The 17,934-nt window shown below is 39.8% G+C and overlaps 1 protein-coding gene across 5 annotated transcripts in view; it reads left to right on the forward strand.

Moving 5' to 3' along the window:
- Window positions 1–17,934, forward strand: part of arhgef9b (Cdc42 guanine nucleotide exchange factor (GEF) 9b) — a 73,937-nt gene that overhangs the window by 48,703 nt on the left and 7,300 nt on the right. For 4 of the 5 annotated variants that reach the window (XM_084429455.1, XM_084429456.1, XM_084429458.1 and 1 more), the window contains 4 exons: window positions 2,242–2,371; window positions 2,504–2,635; window positions 5,239–5,482; window positions 5,617–5,685. In XM_084429455.1, the coding sequence (XP_084285581.1) occupies window positions 2,242–2,371; window positions 2,504–2,635; window positions 5,239–5,482; window positions 5,617–5,685 (575 nt within the window). Of the gene's footprint in view, window positions 1–2,241; window positions 2,372–2,503; window positions 2,636–5,238; window positions 5,483–5,616; window positions 5,709–17,934 lie in introns of all 5 variants that reach the window. The other variant, XM_084429457.1, reaches the window with a different exon arrangement.

Here is a 17,934-nt window from a genome sequence, read left to right on the forward strand (position 1 = left end):
TATTAAAAAACTACTGTCAGGATTTACTAAAGACACGCAGTGAGAAATTAGCACTGAAAAGGTGTGGACAGGGTTATTTTTATAGCTGACCTTATTGCAAATGCATTCGTAGGAGTTTCACTTTCAGATGCAAAATTTATGGGTGGAGATTATTTAAATGAATTATGCAACATGATTCTCTAAGGTTTGTGGTAGTCAATTCACCATAATTGGGCTTATGCCATAATTTCACACTGAAAAAAGCATTTCTTATCCCATTTAGCTCTTGACATGGCTGCGATAGTTGCTGCTAGGAGGAAGAACCGTGGAGAGTGTGTGGTAGAGGGGAGAGAATTTTCTCCACTCATGTTAATTTATTTGAAATGCCAAAGGAAGACGCTACCCGAACATATCAATTACCAAGCCATGTTATTTTTAATTTGCTGCGACCCTATGCTAATTTGCACTGCTCTTGGTAGTTTGCATTGGTCATTATGGAAATGAGCTGTGCTATTTATTTTGCTCATTGCTAAACGCCATTTTAAACCTTAAACATACTTCAAATATAGGCTATGATGCACACCAGACAGGCGGCAGTCCAAAACAGTGAATCTAATCACCATACAGGTAAAAAGTTCACTCCAAGATTGAAAAAAGTGACGTAGATGAGTTTTGCTGTAAAAAAAAAGAGCAAACAGGGAGAGAAAGGGTGATCTATATATTTTTTATCTCTCTATATGAAACATATAGTTTTGTTAATCCAGAGAAATGCCTATACACACTCTTCCAGCCTAGGGTGAAGTCATTATGTACATTAACAATGATTTTGGATAACTATAATATAATTTAAAGGAAAACTTAATAGAGTTGTAACTTACTGTCTCATCAATAACATTTTGAAAAGTGCAGTATAAAATCGAATTAGTTAACTTTACTTAAAAAGCTTGCTACCTGATTGACTTGGAAAAAAGAATATGGTAAAAAACACTTTTTAGTTTCAACAACAACTAGTTTCAAAAATTCATTTAAAGTTACATACATATACTGAGTGTGTATTCCGAACAACTCATTTATTTAAGTTGAGCTAACATTTCCTGCAACTTGGAATTCCTTAGTTGTATTTACTTGGAAGTAAGTGTTACTCCAGTAAATTAGGTGCTTCAATCATCCAGCTGGCCATAGCTAACTATCTCCAACTAACAGAGAGACTACCACTTTATCAGTGCAGGTACTGCTGTTTAAATAAAGCAGTCTATAGTTTTAGAGTTTGCAGACCCATCCTCGACCGGAACACAGGCTCTACTCTTCAGCACAATGTTAATCTCTCCAATATACCGACACAATAGAAACCCTTTGGAAACCAAACATAACAGAAATCAAGCGTAGCGTTAGTTCTGGCAGGTCACGTTAGTCAAGCTCGCATCAGCTGACCCTCAGCTGATCCACATCTACCTATAGGAATACGACGCCTATCTCTGTACACATATATAAGCTCCTTCAGTATTATCAGCAGCTATCACGTTTCTCAGGAGCTAATTACCCTCCTCCATCCCCAGCTCCTCCTCTCGCCCAGTCAGGATTTGGCATTCTGATTCCCCTTGAATCAGAATAAATTCTCGAAATATGTTGTACTTTAAAATTATAATTGAATATATTTGCAAACTTTCATGTTGGTTCTGTTCTGTTTACCCCAAGGGGGGTTATTGCTGCTCTCCCTGCTCTTATCCATGGTAGGCTGCATGGATGCGCAGGGAGTTCTCGCCCCAGAACGGAACCATACCGCCAATCCAAACTGTATGCTAATTGTCAATCGCATTTGACGGTAGTGGTCCTGACAGAACATTAAACACGTACAAATCTCCCCCCGTATTAATCTTGTGCAAAAACACACAACATAATTTAATTTCAACATTTGCTCCTAGAGTCTGAAGCAAAGCATGCTGGGAACTAGAAATCTGATGCAACTCATTCAGTTTAAGTTCTGCCTCATATGATCAATTTATATTAATTAGGGTTTTCTGAGTAACAAAGGCATAGTATGCAAATAGTACAATTCCTAGTTCCTACAATTCCTAGATTTTTACAATTTAAGTCAACTCAAATAGAAAGTTTTAGGTAGGATATTTTTTAAGTTTTACAGTGTACACTTGTTTGTGTGTTATTAGTTTGGTCAGATTGTGTCTTTACTGTGACTATGTTTTATGAGTTCTATATGTATATAATATATCAATAGTCTGTGGGTCTTTATGTTTCCCCCCACAGTGATTACCGCTATGTGGCAGCAGCGCTTGCAGTCATGAGGAACGTCACCCAGCAAATCAATGAGCGCAAAAGAAGACTGGAGAACATTGACAAGATCGCTCAATGGCAAGCCTCAGTGTTGGACTGGGAGGTGTGTTAAGTTGTGTGGAATCAAACTTTTTGGGGAATAACACATTTTATTAATAAAAGGTTCTTTAGGGTCTCCACTGCCGATCCTAGTTTGCCTGCCTTGACTGCCAAGTTTTGTTTTGTTTTTACTTAGGGTGATGACATTCTGGACAGAAGTTCAGAGCTGATCTACACGGGTGAGATGTCGTGGATATATCAGCCTTATGGCAGGAGTCAGCAGCGAGTCTTCTTCCTTTTTGATCATCAGCTGGTCTTGTGCAAAAAGGTACATGGCATTTACAAAATATATTGTGTTCCCTTTGAAAAAGGATTTGTGGTCTTCAGCATGAACAATGAGAGAAAGAAATAAGTGTAAACACTGATCATAAAAATTCTCATAGACTAATTTAAATTCATAAGCATTTCTTAATTTACATTGCCAGATTTGAATCTCAAAATGTGATTATAAATTAGAACTGCATTCTAAACGCATCCTAAATCTGTATTTTTTCATACATGATGCATCTAAAATAGCACGAAATAGCACAAAGTAGCAGTTGCGGATCTTTTACAAGTGAAATCAAATGCACATACAGTAGTTAGAGGTGCCAACTCTCATGCATTTAAGACACATGCTTTACAGGATCTGTATCACGCTCTGACATCACCATGCTAAATCTGCCAAATAATAAGACAAAATACGTTACTACAAATCTGCTCGTTGCATCTTTTCCAATTTTCCAAAATTTTTTTTTTAAAACAGATATTTAACAAGCACTTTTGCCCTAAGTGAGACATATCATTTATGACCATCAAAAGTCTTTGTTTTTCCCATTTTAATACTTTCCAACATGCTTTTACTCCATCAGAATTCTTTCACAACATCTATAAATTTGTATGTTTTTCCTTTTGCATAATTTTTTTTTTCCATGACTGTCAAAAGATTAAAGTTAATCACAATGAATATAAAGAATATCATGACTTTTATTGAAGTCATGTATGTATCAGATTACATTGAAAATTCTGTCATCTCACAATCATGTTGTTCAAAACCCCTGACTTCTGCAAAACAAACAAAAAAGGGTGTTTGTGAAGAAGGTTTCATTGGTTTATCTATGCAATGAAAGTCAGTGGGGTCCAACACAACATTGGACCTCACAAACTTTCATTGCATGGACAAAACCAGAAAGATATTAAGGAGAGGTCTGTGTAAAAAAAACAAAACATTCTAATAATTTAAATATAATAATTATAATATAACTTTTTTCTATAAATCTTTGCTTCCAGCCAGCACAAGCACATTCACAAGGATTGAGTTTTATGCGCATACATTTTATGCAATATAAATGCGTGTCATGAAGCTCAGGCTACAAGTGACGCAGAAGCTTACAAATGCACTATAGACATATTGAAACACTCCTTCAGCAAATCAAGTTCACAGGCTTTAAAGGTCTAGTTCACCCTAAAATGAAAATTAAGGCATCATTTACTCAACCTGTTGTTGCTCTAGTGCTGTATCCCTTCTTTCTTTTATGGATCACAAAATAAGAATTCTTTAATTCTAATTCCCGCTCGCGCTCATCCATATTATGCCAGTGAATAGTGACCAGCATCAAGCTTTTTAAAAAAAGTATCACAGAATGATCCCATGCAACACGTGCCTTATGTTCCAAGTGTTCTGGGGGAATACTATAGGCATAGCAGTGGTTCTCAACTCCAGTCCTCGTGACCCACTGCTCTGCACATTTTGTATGTCTCCCTTATTTAACACACCTGAATCAGATCATCAGCTCATTAGGAGAGACTCCATGAACTGAACTGAGTGTGTCAGATAAGAGAGACATACAAAATGTGCAGAGCAATGGGTCACGAGGACTGGAGTTGAGAACCACTGTGCTATAGGGTTTAGTGAAAAACAAACTTGAAATGTAATGTATTATTTAACGAAATTCTTGACCTTGGCTGTTGGTTTTCTCTGCACTGCTACGCGACGTGCGCATCTGTGAGACACTATTATCGCCCCAAAAAAAGCACTCAAGCTGTATGAAATCAAGATTAACAAAAACATTACCATGAAATACAACGCCTAGAAATCCCCCCCAAATATCTGTGTACTGAGTCAAATTTCATCTGACCTGACTTTGTCTGATGACAGTCAGAATGATAGTTGACAGATGTGAACACGATAACTTCTTGTTCCAATGAACACAACATATATATTCACCTCAGTGAAGAAGGTACATGAGTTGTGTTTCATGTTGTGTTTTTGTTAATCTTGATTCTGTTAATCTTTTTCTGGGAAAGACCAAGTGAACTGTGGCGCCAACAGTCACACGCTTAAGGTTTTTGTAAGCATATTGCGTAGTTGTGCTTGGAGTCGATTGTTTTCTTTGATAACGCAATGAAACATGCCAAATTGTGCAGATATAATTTTTGTCCAGGCTGTCATACAAAGAAATTATGAATGCAAGGAAAACCAAAAGAGAACTAACAAAATATTAATAACTGATTATAGTCAATGGATGGTTTTCCCTGTGAGCTTTTTGTATTTCTATGCATCTTTTTTTTTTTTTTTGTATAGTAAAATAAAACCTGTAGCTGTAGCATTTTGTTAGATAAATACCTTAACCAAGTTTAGTGTTTTGTTCTTCCCTCATATTTAACATATTTAAAAAAAAAAAAATATTTTCCTCATATTTTGATGGTTTAATCAAACTTTTAGGGTCATTATAAACAAATATCCCCTATGAACATCACTTTTGCCACTACTGTAGATGTAAATCATATACAGCCTGTATTTTCTTTAAACATAGTCATGTTGCAAAGATGAGTTTGATTCTTTTGTGGTCATTGAAAGCTACCTTCAGTGAGCACTGCATCTCTTCTCAGGACCTGATACGACGGGACATACTTTACTACAAAGGACGTATTGACATGGATAGGTATGCAGTGAGAGATGCTATTGATGGACGGGACGATGACTTTAACGTTAGTGTGAAAAATGCGTTCAAGCTGCACAACAGAGACAGCGAAGAGATTCACGTCTTTCTGGCCAAGAAGCCAGAAGAGAAGATTCGCTGGCTGAGGGCTTTTCATGAGGAGCGCAAGATGGTCCAAGAGGATGAAAAAATTGGTAAATTGGCATAAATTCTCATGTATTTATTTTATGTATAATTACTGCTTCAAAAGCATTTCCACATGTCATTAATGCCACAAAAATAGTCTTCCCTCATATCTTCTGCTGCTGTTGTTGTTGGTTTTGTTTAGGTTTTGAAATTTCTGAATATCAGAAACGACAAGCTGCCATGACAGTCCGTAAAGTGACCAAACAGAAAGGTGAGACAACAAAACGATACCAGGTGAATTCAATATTTTTCTATTTTTAACACCTGTCTTATCATTGTTGCTTTACTCTAGTAAGCTAGTGTAGACAAGAACACATATGTAGATTCTTTTGCTTCTTTTTCTCCTTGAAAAAAAAGTTGTGACACAACTATCAGAACTACAGTATTCCGTACTGTGACAGTAGCTCTACTCAGCAATTTCAGTAATAGTAATGAGCCTTTTTTTCTAAAATACATAGCGCTTTCATATTGCATTGTTTGCAGCTGAATGAGCGAAGGTTAAAACTAAATGCACTCTCAGAGAATGTATTATCTCTCTAATGTAGCACTGGAAGTCCAGTTTATTTGAGCAAATTTCGGTGGGCCATTCCAATAAAATTTTTATTATTTATGGGCTTCTTTACCTTTACTAGATAGGACAGAATTGAATAAATAAGAAGCAATGGGAGAGGAGAGAAACAAGACTGGGAAAGAATCTCCAGTCGGGACTCAAACTAACAGTAAACTGACGTATTATGCTGAGCAGTTAAAGAATCAGAAATATTCAAATTCACAATCTATAGCTTTGTTTATTTACCATTATGTAACGTAGTTTAAAAGATACTGGACGGACCCATTATTATTAACCCCTAACTAATCTACTCCCATTGCATCAAAGCAGTGGTGAGGCTACATAAGGGCCACGGTGGCACTGGCCCACTCATATTGACACCTGGTCCACCCAATCAAATGTGACATAAAATGTTTGTTTTTTGGTTTGTTTGTTTTTTGGGAAAGAAGAAAATTCCAACCTGCATGACAATAATAGCTCAAATACATGAATTTAGATCCTTGTGAATGAGCGCTGATCTTCCAGTCATGTGCTTCTTTTCTTCAATCCAAGCATGCTTCTGCTGTAAATCAGTCCCTGATTGGTCTTTACTCATCGTCGCTACTAGGGGTGTAACGGTACACGTATTCGTACCCAGAATTTTCAGTACGTCTTTCGGTTCGGTACACATGAGTTGTAGTTCATTAACCACTTTTAACCACCAACAACCGCGATAAGCTCTGTGTTTTGTTTACTTTCGATAAGAAACAAAGCTTCTCAAAATCTCTTAAATTCTGTCCATTTTATCACGAAATTCAAACAATAAATGCCGTTTTGACGCTCTTTGATGTGGCGTGAGATCGATGTACAGACGCCTCAGTTCAAGCGGGAGCGTGGAGCAATCCCTTCCTCTTTAATGCTAGTTACAGAATAAACTTGAATGAACATTGAAAGTAAGTTGAAAGATACAACTGTCATGATCCCGGTCTGTGTTCCCCTCTCTTGGTTTTGTGTTTATGGACTCTTGTTTTGAAGTGTGTTCTGTTCCCCATTGTTTCTGTGTTTACTTCCTTGTTCAGTGGCCTATGCCACCCTGTTTGTTGCCATAGTTACCCTCATTAGTTGTCATAGTGGTTCATCCGTCGTTTCATGTGTGCCTTGTTAACCTCTTGTTATCTGGTTTATGTATTCCCCTGTGTTTCAGTCTTGGTTTGTCGATTGTTGTCTTTGCATTTTGTGAAGCTGTTGAATTCCTGCTACACAGACCACAATTAATCCAGCACAGAGGATCATGTGCCTCCATCAAGTAGTGATGGGAAAACGAGGCTTTCTGAAGCGTTTGAGGCTTTAATCAAATTGTGCCCGAAAAACGGCTCATTACTCAAAGCTTTTAACACAATGCGCATTAGCGACATCTGGTGGTCAGACTTGTTTTCTCCACCATATCTAACAAATCACTGCAGAGCACAATCAACCTTCTGATACTGCATGACGTCCGAAGCTTCAAACGTCATCAATCACGTGGTATTGTCATTACAATACAAGCATCGGTACAGTGTGTGAGACAGTAGTGCTTTGAAAACTGCGTTGGAGCATCGGAGCCCTGGTATCAACCGTCCCATCACTACCGTCAAGGAAAATGTCCTATTGAGGAGGATGTGACAGACTTTATTGAACTGACCCATTTGACTAAAACGGAGGAATTAACCTGGCATTACAAATGAGTGGCTCTGCATTTACTGTGGGAGTCGTGGAGGAGGAATGCGGCACTTCCGCAGTAGCCTCACACCGAGCCTTTTCACAACATGGCCGCCACGCCAGAGTCTCCAGCCAACATGGCCGCCACACTAGAGTCTCCAGCCAACATGGCCCCCACGCCAGAGTCTCCAGCCAACATGGCCGCCACGCCAGAGTCTCCAGCCAACATGGCCACCACGCCAGAGTCTCCAGCCAGTCTCCGTCTGTTTCTCTCTGAGGCGTAGGCCTTTTCCTCTGAATTTTCTGTGTCTCCTGAAGTCTCTGCGATAACCCCGGAGGCTGACCCTGAACTTCCTGTCGGCCCTGACATGACCACGGAGGTCATCCCTGAACTTCCTGTCGGCCCTGACACGACCATGGAGGTCATCCCTGAACTTCCTGTCGGCCCTGACACGACCACGGAGGTCGTCCTCGAATTGCCTGTCTGCCCTGACACGACCATGGAGGTCATCCCTGAACTTCCTGCCGGCCCTGACACGACCATGGAGGTCACCTATAAACCTCTTGTCCGCCCTTAAACAACCAAAGAGGTCACTCTAGCACTCTTTGCCAGATACGACCATGGATGTCCCTACTGAACTCCCTGCCTGTTTTGTCTCAACCAGAGAGGCCATTCTAAGTTCCCTAGTCTCGCCGGCTCACCCGCCTGCTCTGTCCTGGCTACCTGCAATACTTCCATCTCAAGTCCTTCCTCCCCTCCATGGACCTGGCCCTCCATTCTACCCCCAAGTCCACATCTTCTCCACCTCCCTTGTGGTCTGTTTTGGAGCATCTGGAAACCGCTCCTTGGAAGGCGCTTCTCCCGGTCTGTGTTCCCCCGTCTTGGTTTTGTATTTATGGAGTCTTGTTTTGAAGTTTGTTCTGTACCCCATTGTTTCTGAGTTTACTTCCTTGTTCAGTGCCCTATGCCACCCTGTTAGTTGCTATAGTTACCCTCATTAGTTGTCATAGTGATTAATCCGTTTCAGGTGTCCCTTGTTAACCTCTTGTTATCCTGTGTATATTTTCCCCTGTGTTTCAGTCTTGGTTTGTCGGTGTTTGTGTTTGTCTTAGTGTCTTTGTTCATGTTGTGTGAAGCTGTTCCTGCTCTTTTAATTATGTTTCATGTTCCTCCTCCTCCTCCTCCTCCTCCTGTTCCTGTTCCTGGTTTTGAGCCTCTATTTGGATTGTCTTTGTTTTTGTTTTCAATAAATACTGCTGCAACTGGATTTTCACCTATCTTCGTCCCTGCCTAAACGCAATCAACTTCAAACGTATCTCGTGTAATCGCTCAATCACTATTTCAACCACGGAAAGACGTCAATAAAAAACAATGTCACGTAGCATTACATTTACCTCAGGCAAGACATTCATTCATATTGACAAAAATATTGATTTCGATCTTGATTCAGTATCAATTCATCAATTCATCAGTTATAACCTGCAATACTCTTTTGAGCAACTAAACTAGTAGATGTATATTTATTAAAGAGCCAAACAGGCAACTAGTGGGTAAAGCATGGCATTACAAAATTATAATTGTTCTGTCCACAAAATGACTCTAATTTGCCTCTTTGCATTGTAATTTAAAACCCTTTTCTCTATTTTAACCTTAAATACTACAATAATTGTAATACAAATAATTAAAAATATTAGATTAAAATATTATTTTAAGTGGTAATTTAATGGACCATAACCTCTCTATCACTCTCCAAAATAAAATGATACTGTAAATGTCGTCGACGTAAAAATCAATACACACTATGCTGAAATGGTTACCAAAAATTGCAGCAAATACCTGTGTAGTGAAGCTGTTGTCTATCCTGCTTAAACATTCAAATGTATTGACGGCGCTGGTTTGTTTGGAACTATTGAGAGATCCATGAATCACGTGACCACGTGGCGGCGACGCCGGCGAGATCAAAGCATGTCGCAACTCTGTTTTTCAACGGCTCTGTCTTTAACTGAAGCGCTACAGCGATCTGTTATGCCTCATTAAGTGCGCCAAAATGGTATTTATTATTTGAATTTCGTATTAAAACTTACTAAATTTGAAAGCTGAGACTTTAGCCGCTTTCCGACCGGAGGAACCTTTTCACAGTTCCACAGGCGTGTTCGCACCGCAGGAACTAGGAACGATTTTAGTTCTAGGAACTCCATTTGGAGGAACTAATTTAGGTCCTACTTCAGAGTATGGTCTAAACCAGCACTATAGGAACTACCCGTGACGTTAGTGTACGCTGATTGACCGAACGTACGCGGAACACCAGCACCCACCATTTTTAAAACAGAATGTAAACACACAGATTATAGCCTATATATTTACTCCAGAAACTAACTATGCAAACATGGAAAACAGTGATAGATGGGCCTCCAAACCTTTATGCTGAAGAGAAAATCCAACGCAACTTTGAGGGGACCAAGCCAAACATGATTATGTTTATCTGCCCAGCTAGCAACACTGGACATCAACCACACGGCATAGGCTAATAACCTTTTTTTCATATACTGTCTACTTTCTATAACAGTTCTATCTAATAACATATTAAACAGTACTGTTAGACAGATCGCTAACTAACACAGAGAATGCGTGCATTGTTTGCTCTGGCGTTCTCAGCGCCGCCAAAATAAAGGTCCGTCGCGCCGTCAAAATAAAAGTCACCGTGCTTGCGTCACGCCCTTACCCCTCCTACCAGTTCCTATGGCCACTTGGCCAGTGCGAACGCAAACAGCAAAACTGAGTTTGGGGGAGAGTAGTTCTTAGAACTGTTTAGAAGTGGACAGTTCCTAGAACTAAGTTCCTGTAACTACTTGGTCGGAAAGCGGCTTTTGTTTCATATCAAAAGCAGGGACAAATGTGTGATATTTGGCAACCCTGCTTTAATATTATTGTAATGTGTAAGTAAGGGCTCAATAGGGTTTAGAATTAATAGTTAAAACTTTAAAAAAGCTTTAAAAAGCTTAAAAAGGCTTTAAAAGATGATGTACTTTAGTTTGAGAGAAGGCACTGAGGTTTTCCTATTTCACCAATGTCCACTCACTTAGAAATTTCTGGCCTCGCCACTGCATCAAATGTTTCTATGTTAACTGTTCACAGACATGTGAGCACATGAATGCAATGACCAGAGTTTTGTTCTGCAATCGTGTGAATGTCCTCATCATAACCAGCAAAGTGCAGACACTATGTAAATCACAGATTCATTGAGCAGTGTAGATAACATCATTGATTGTAACGGAGCTTTGGTGCGATTGCAGAACTCAATCACTAATTAACTTGTGCTGAACTGAATTGATTGACAACTCTGGCGATATTAAAGGGAGTGTAATTTGTCTTAATCACAATTTAATTGAATATTCTTTGTCTTAATCACAACAACTGAATATGTCTTGTTAATGGCTGCTCAATTTAATCAATTCAAATAACAGTTGTTTTTCATACTACTAAAAGGAACCAATGTAGGTTTTTATAATACTGTACAAATGTCAAATTATTGAGGAAATTTGATTCCACATTTCATGACCCCTTTAAATACTGCTGTTCATCATGTATCATTCAATTGTGTAGATTAGGATTATACATTTAAAAAGATGTTACCTCATAACTTGTCTGCTAGCTATGGTTTCAACAACAAACACAGGGCTTTTTTAGCATCTTCTTCAAGTGAGAAATCACAGAGTAGTTCTGCCATTAATTTAAACACTATAGAAAATATAGAAATAATCCGATTTAGAAATAGTTCTTTATTTTTAGCCAATTTCTCACCATTTAACATAATTCAGATGTTGTTCGCCAGATGTCCATATTCAAGCAACAATGATAAGACATACAATTGGATTCATATTGATTTAAGTGTAGAAATATGTAAACAGTGTTTTATATGTAGACAGATTTATATTCACATGATTGCTGTATTTTACAGGGGCCAAGCACTGTAGGTGCATTTGCACTTACTGTTTTATTTATTTATTTATTTATTTATTTTTTATTTTTTTATTCTTCTTGGGTAGTGGAAGTCTATGGCAGCCAATAGAACCACAGGGTTCTTGTCATGACTAATGAAAGTAGTGAAATCTGGCACATTGATTATTGGGGGTCTTAAAGGTCCCTAGACCAAGTTTGAGCTTTGTCACTCAAACTCTACAACACCAGCAGCTCTATAACACAAACAGCTGAAAATGTGACAATTATTTTGCTTATAACTTTTGACCCATGTGGTCTAGAAACATAATGTGGTTTTGGCTACAAGTCACAAGTCACATAACAAGTCACAAGTGTACCATGGTTGCACTATTATACTAAAAACATAAATTTTTACAATTAAAAAAATACCCCCCTAAGAGCATTCATCGTCAGACCATGCAGACGGAAAGTTGTTAAAAGCTTTTCCTAAGCCGAACCTTTATGCACATATGCATATTTTTAAGGAAGTCAATCATCAGTCCACACCCATTCTGCCTGTGCAATGATAAAGTCCCTTCCAGTAGATATTCAAATCTTGAACAAAAGCTATCTGCAATGTGAGAGCAGATACATTTTTAGTTCAAAGAAAATAACTTGTCTGGATCTGTCATATTTATGACCATTAGCGAGGCAAAGTAATGGCAGTCAATACAAAAACAGATGAACAGAGATACCAAGAAAACACGTTGATCCCTTTGATCCATACTAGGTCCCAGAACACATTTTTACAGATCTCGATCATGATCCAGTGAATCTACCTATTGTTTGTTATCAAATGATTCTTTAAACATATACAATGGTTGGATCAAATGTACAGACACTGAGGACACAATTAAACAAAATGCAGACTACGAACACGTGTATAATAACTAAAATATTGTATAATTATTTATCATAGAAAGATGTATGATTCCACCTTTATTTGACCACTGATAAAGTGAAATGTTGCAGTGATAGTAGTGCCTAAAGTGAGCTGGTATGCATTTTTTGCGTTATGCTGTTCACAGAATGAATATTATGGACCAGCAGCTCTCATGAACTGCCAGGACTCGAGAGAGATCTACATTGAAACACAGATCTCACAGACATGCTGGATCATGCTCCCTACCAAATTTTTGATAGTTTGAAGTGAAGTGCGCCTATCAATAACAAAGCTGAGATTAGACTTAAGAGGGATGATGGACCAAATACAATTACCTTAGTCTTTGTTCAATTTCATTTATGTCCTAGGATATGACATTCAGTTTCTTAGAGTGCTTTTTCCCACTTTTACAACAAATTACTTCATAGTCGCGTGGTAGAACGCCAGGCTATCCCGTCACACCCACACAGTGCTCACTCTTTCCCAAGTTCGAATCACCGTCACCTGTTCCTCATCACTGCAGGACCAGTACAAAAGTGCACACCTCAGTCACTCATTGTCTGGCCTCGAAAATGGAAACCGACTCCTTACCTGCTCTACTTACCTTGTTGGTTCAGCTCGTAAGCCCTGTTTATCTCCTGCCTTGAATCTCCTTCGCCTTCATGCCTGAAACCTGTGGATAAAGATTACCTGTAAACTCACTGTTTTTCAAGAGGAGTGCACTTCATCCAGTTCCTCCGTCATCATCACCATTCACAACCTACAAATAAAAACATTTGTTAGGATTACCAATATCTGTCTTTGAGTCTGGTATATCCTGAAAGAAGGCCAGACCAATAACTTAACGGCAATGAACCCAACAAGAGCTGGTGGATAACTTTTGTAGAGTTCTCACTGCACATGCACCCGCATCTGCACTGAGCACACCTGTCATTTCCCCGAGCTCTGCCTCACCACCTGTGTATGTTGCGAGTCCCATGGTCAAACCAGCGCCCTACTATGGCTTGGTGGAAGACAATGGCTTCGCCCTAGAGATAAAGCCGCATCGCTTCACCACTGAAAAGGCCAAAATCTCCTTCATCTTGTCCCTGTTGTCTGGACGTGCACTTCAATGGGCAGAAACACTCTGGAGCCAAGCTGGACCGGTCACGCAATCCCTCGACAGCTTCACTACTCACTTCTGGGAAGTTTTATGACGCCCTTCAGGAGATTCTTCAGTAAGTGAACAACTATATAATTTACGGCAGGGAAAAAGTTGCTCTCAAGTTTTGTACCCTAGTGGCCTTTAGTGGATGGAACGAGTGAGCACTACTTACCACTTATCGACAAGGTATTGACCCACTTCCGCTGCTGCATCTCTCCGCCTACAATGACGCTGGAACATTTTATTCAGTTGTCTCTGCGAGTTGCTCAACACGTTATAAATTATATGGAAGAACAATCGGCCATGCAGTCCTTCCATAATATACGCCAGCCAATAAAATCCAGCACTCCAGAACCAGGAGAGGAACCCATGCAAGTATACAATATGCGACTTACCCCGACTGAGCGGCATCGTCGGCTGACCCAGAGATTGTTTACATTGTGGTGCCAGTGGACACGTTATTGCCTCATGTCTGGTCTGACCTCCTCGTCCCTTAGTGAGTTACTTTACCTATCCCAAAGCTATTTTGTCACCACTTACCACCATCTTAACTCATACTGCTTCTGATGTATCTGTTTAAATCACAGCTCTCATAGACTCTGGGTCAGTCTGCAACTTTATCTCTGGGGAACTCTGCCGCCAACTCAAACTTGTGAAGAGGATAAGTCAAGTCACCGACCAAGTCCAGTCAATAACTGGTAAACTGCTCAGGCAAAAAGCCTTCCGCCATTGTGTGGGTCCTGTCAAGCTGCTAGTTGGTTGCCTCCACATCGAACTCTCGGTTCTGGAGAAATCCACCGTCTGTATTCTGCTAGGGCGCCCATGGCTCGAGAAGCATGATCCCATCCTCTCCTGGAAGAATGGAGACATCTTGAAGTGGGGGTGACCATTGATGCCCTGACTGTTTTCCCAGCTATCCCAGTCCACACCAACAGTGGCCCAAGACCATCTTCATAAATGTAATCTCTGTTGAAAGCCCCGTGGACAAACAGTCAGTCAAGATTCCACCCTGTTACTCCCACATCAAAAATGTCTTCTGCCCACAAAGAGCCTCTCGACTACCACCCCACAGACCATGAGACTGTATATAAAATATACCCATTTTCACTCCCTTAACAAAGGGCCACGGAGGAATACATGGAAGAGGCTCTACAATAAGGCTACATCCGAGCTTCAACCTCCCCTGCTGCTTGCAGGTTTTTTTTTTTTTTTCTGGCTAAAAAAGGACAGAGACTTTGAATTGGCCTTGTATCAACTACTACATCACAGTAAATACCGTTATCCATAACCGCATTTGTGGCACCTACCGGCCACTACAAGTACTATGCCATATGGGCTGGTCAACACCCCCTCCATATTCCAGGGATTCATGAATGAGGTGTTCCAGTATTACCTCCATCACTTCGTGCTGATTTACATCGATGACATCTTGATGTATTCCTGGAATCATCATTTTTCAAAGGTCTTCAAAAAGCTCAGTGTGTACCAACTCTTCTTGAAAGCAGAAAAATTTACCTTTTATCAGTCATCAATCCAGTTCTTGGGCTACCATATTAGCGATGAAGGGATTAAGATGGACAAGGGGAACGCACAAGCTTTACGCACCTGGTCAGCACCCACCTCAGTAAAAGAACTCCAGCACTTACTTGATTTCTACAGATATTTCATAAAGAATTAAAGGACCATCACCACTCAACTCACATCACTCCTGAGAATCTGTCTTGGAGTCCCGAAGTCACCCATTCCAACTCCTCAAGGAAGCCTTTACCAAGGTTCCCCTCCTAACACTTCCAGATCCGTTATTAACCGTTATTAGTGGACGTTCACACCTTGACCAAAGGAATGGGAGCCATATTATCCCAGCAGCAGGGGAAGCGTTCCCGTCTCCATCCATGTGTTTTTTCCTTCAAAGAAACTCTCCCTGGCGGAGTAGAATTATGATATCTGGAAATGCGAGTTGTTAGCTATAAAATTAAAGAGTGGAGACCAGGTTCATACTTTTTCTATTTGGCAGTTTGGAAGTATACTGATTAATGGTCCCTGTGTAATTTAATTATTGGGCTGACAATATGGTTCATGCAGTGCCAAATTCTGAAAACATGACATGGTAGTTTGTACCATTTCTTTTCGCTTAAAAACATGTAGTCAGTTGTGGCTAACGGGATCAGCAGCCAGCCAGGCAGACAGATAAGCAAAGAGTCAGGCAGGGGTCGAGTACCAGTTTTTGCAGTTTATGAGGGTTAGATAAGAATCTTTCACAGTACTGTGAACAGCATAATATGTACAATATCAGACGTCATACATCAAGACACATCACAGAGGCACTTTTTTTTTCATTTTTTTTTTTTCATTAACAGACACAAAATTATACTTTTTTTTTGTTCTCTGTTATTTTGCTTTATTTCCAGATGTTTGATTCAATTGCGGGTTCCCTCTAATGTCATACTCCATGGCTCCCCTGTGGTAGATAGCGCACATGTACACAAGGCTTGTTAAATTATTGTAAAGTGTTTCCAAACAATAATAAAAAATCTGAACATTTTCAATTAATATCTAGGGCATGTTATTGTCCAGATTAAAATGTAAAAAAAAAATATTTTGAAAATAAACAACCTATTAAAGTCCCACTCCGATCATATTTTGAGCTATTTTTAAACATTCTCAGTGGTCTTTAAATGATGATTATGCCGTTTTTAGCCAAAATCACAAAACCTGTGCCGTTTTCTGGGACTTTGCTTCAGCAGAGCGGCAGTAGCTCATTAGCAATTCGCCTCTGCGTTGTGGGCGGAGCCGTTGGCACGGAGACGACCCTCCCCCTCGTTCACACCGCCGCCGATTTGAGCTTCCGAGAAAACGGAGGAGAAGCTGATCATCGCCGTTGCTGGGTTTCCTATCATTATCGGATTAATTGCAGTTTAACCATCAGAGTGAAAGTTTATCATTTGCATGTGTTTTTAAGTCCTGCCAGTTTAACAGGGCGCGCTTGACAGGGCATATAAGAACGCAGAGAGATAACAGAGAGAGAGAGAGCCTCGGCCGCGCGCGCGCACTCACTATTAATAATAATAAATAATAATGTGACCAAAACGGTTATACAAATGCTGTCATTATAAAAGGTTTCTAGTGTCAATGTATTGCTTGTTTATTTTGTTTACTTTTCATGGTGGGACACTTCTCTTCTCCCATGATCGAACATAGAATGCTGCTACGTCAGAGCGGCCAAAGCGTCAACAAGCTTCCTCGTACTTTTTGACAAGCGTCCTTGACAGGGCGGCCAGAGCTTCTTTGCCGCTCAAGTCGGCGGCGGTGTGAACGTACAGTTAGCATTGCAACCCGCTACCGCACATAGGTGTTGATCCGCCATTGTCTTCTCTACTCCTCAGAACCTGAGCCGCGCGGGCGGGGGCGGAGGGGAGTATGAGCTTGTGGCACCGCCCAGTGGAGTTACTACGTCACAACTCCAGTCTATTTTAGCTGGCATTTTAGCGTCTGCTACTGATTCACAGCCATTTGAATGCAGAAATACTCAGAAATACAACTTTGAACTTATTTTTCTCAAGATATGTCCTCTAACATCAGAAAAATGCCACAAGAACATGTTAACACCTAGAAAAACATGATTTTCATCGGAGTGGGTCTTTAAGTCAAATTATTTAAGTGTTCAGTACTGTGCATAACAAGAAAATATGCCTCTAAACACTGATCGAGAGCTGTAATTCCAACCACAGCATTTTGTAATGCTGTTTGCAAATGTTCGTTGGAGCGGTGTTTTGAGAAATACCAAATCATTAAAAATAACAAAAGCCTACATGAAGATTTATTAGTTGGTCTTCTAAAAAAAGCTGATTTCAGCTGATTGACATTTTGTAACAGCACCACCTATTGGGCAAATGTTTTAAGCAATTTTATGTCATTCTTCTTTAAGTTCTTCTACTCGTGACTGTTAAACCAGTTTGCACTAATACTATCACAGGGAATGCTACATGCTAATTCATGTTGTTATAATGGACCTTCTGCATTTTTGCTTGGCCCCTTAATATCTGCTTTCAGCTATTTGTATTTGTCTTTTTTTTAGTGAATGCAAATGTGGTTTATAGTGAATACTCTCCATTTTATATTTTATAGCTGTCATATTTACACTGTTGTGAATCCTCAATGCTTCACTGACAAACGGTGAAGTATGTTCTTGAATTTGCAGATTCATTGATAGCTATCATCTTGAGAAAG

The sequence above is a fragment of the Rutilus rutilus genome, assembly GCF_951802725.1.
Source record: "Rutilus rutilus genome assembly, chromosome: 14".
NCBI lineage: Eukaryota > Metazoa > Chordata > Actinopteri > Cypriniformes > Leuciscidae > Rutilus > Rutilus rutilus.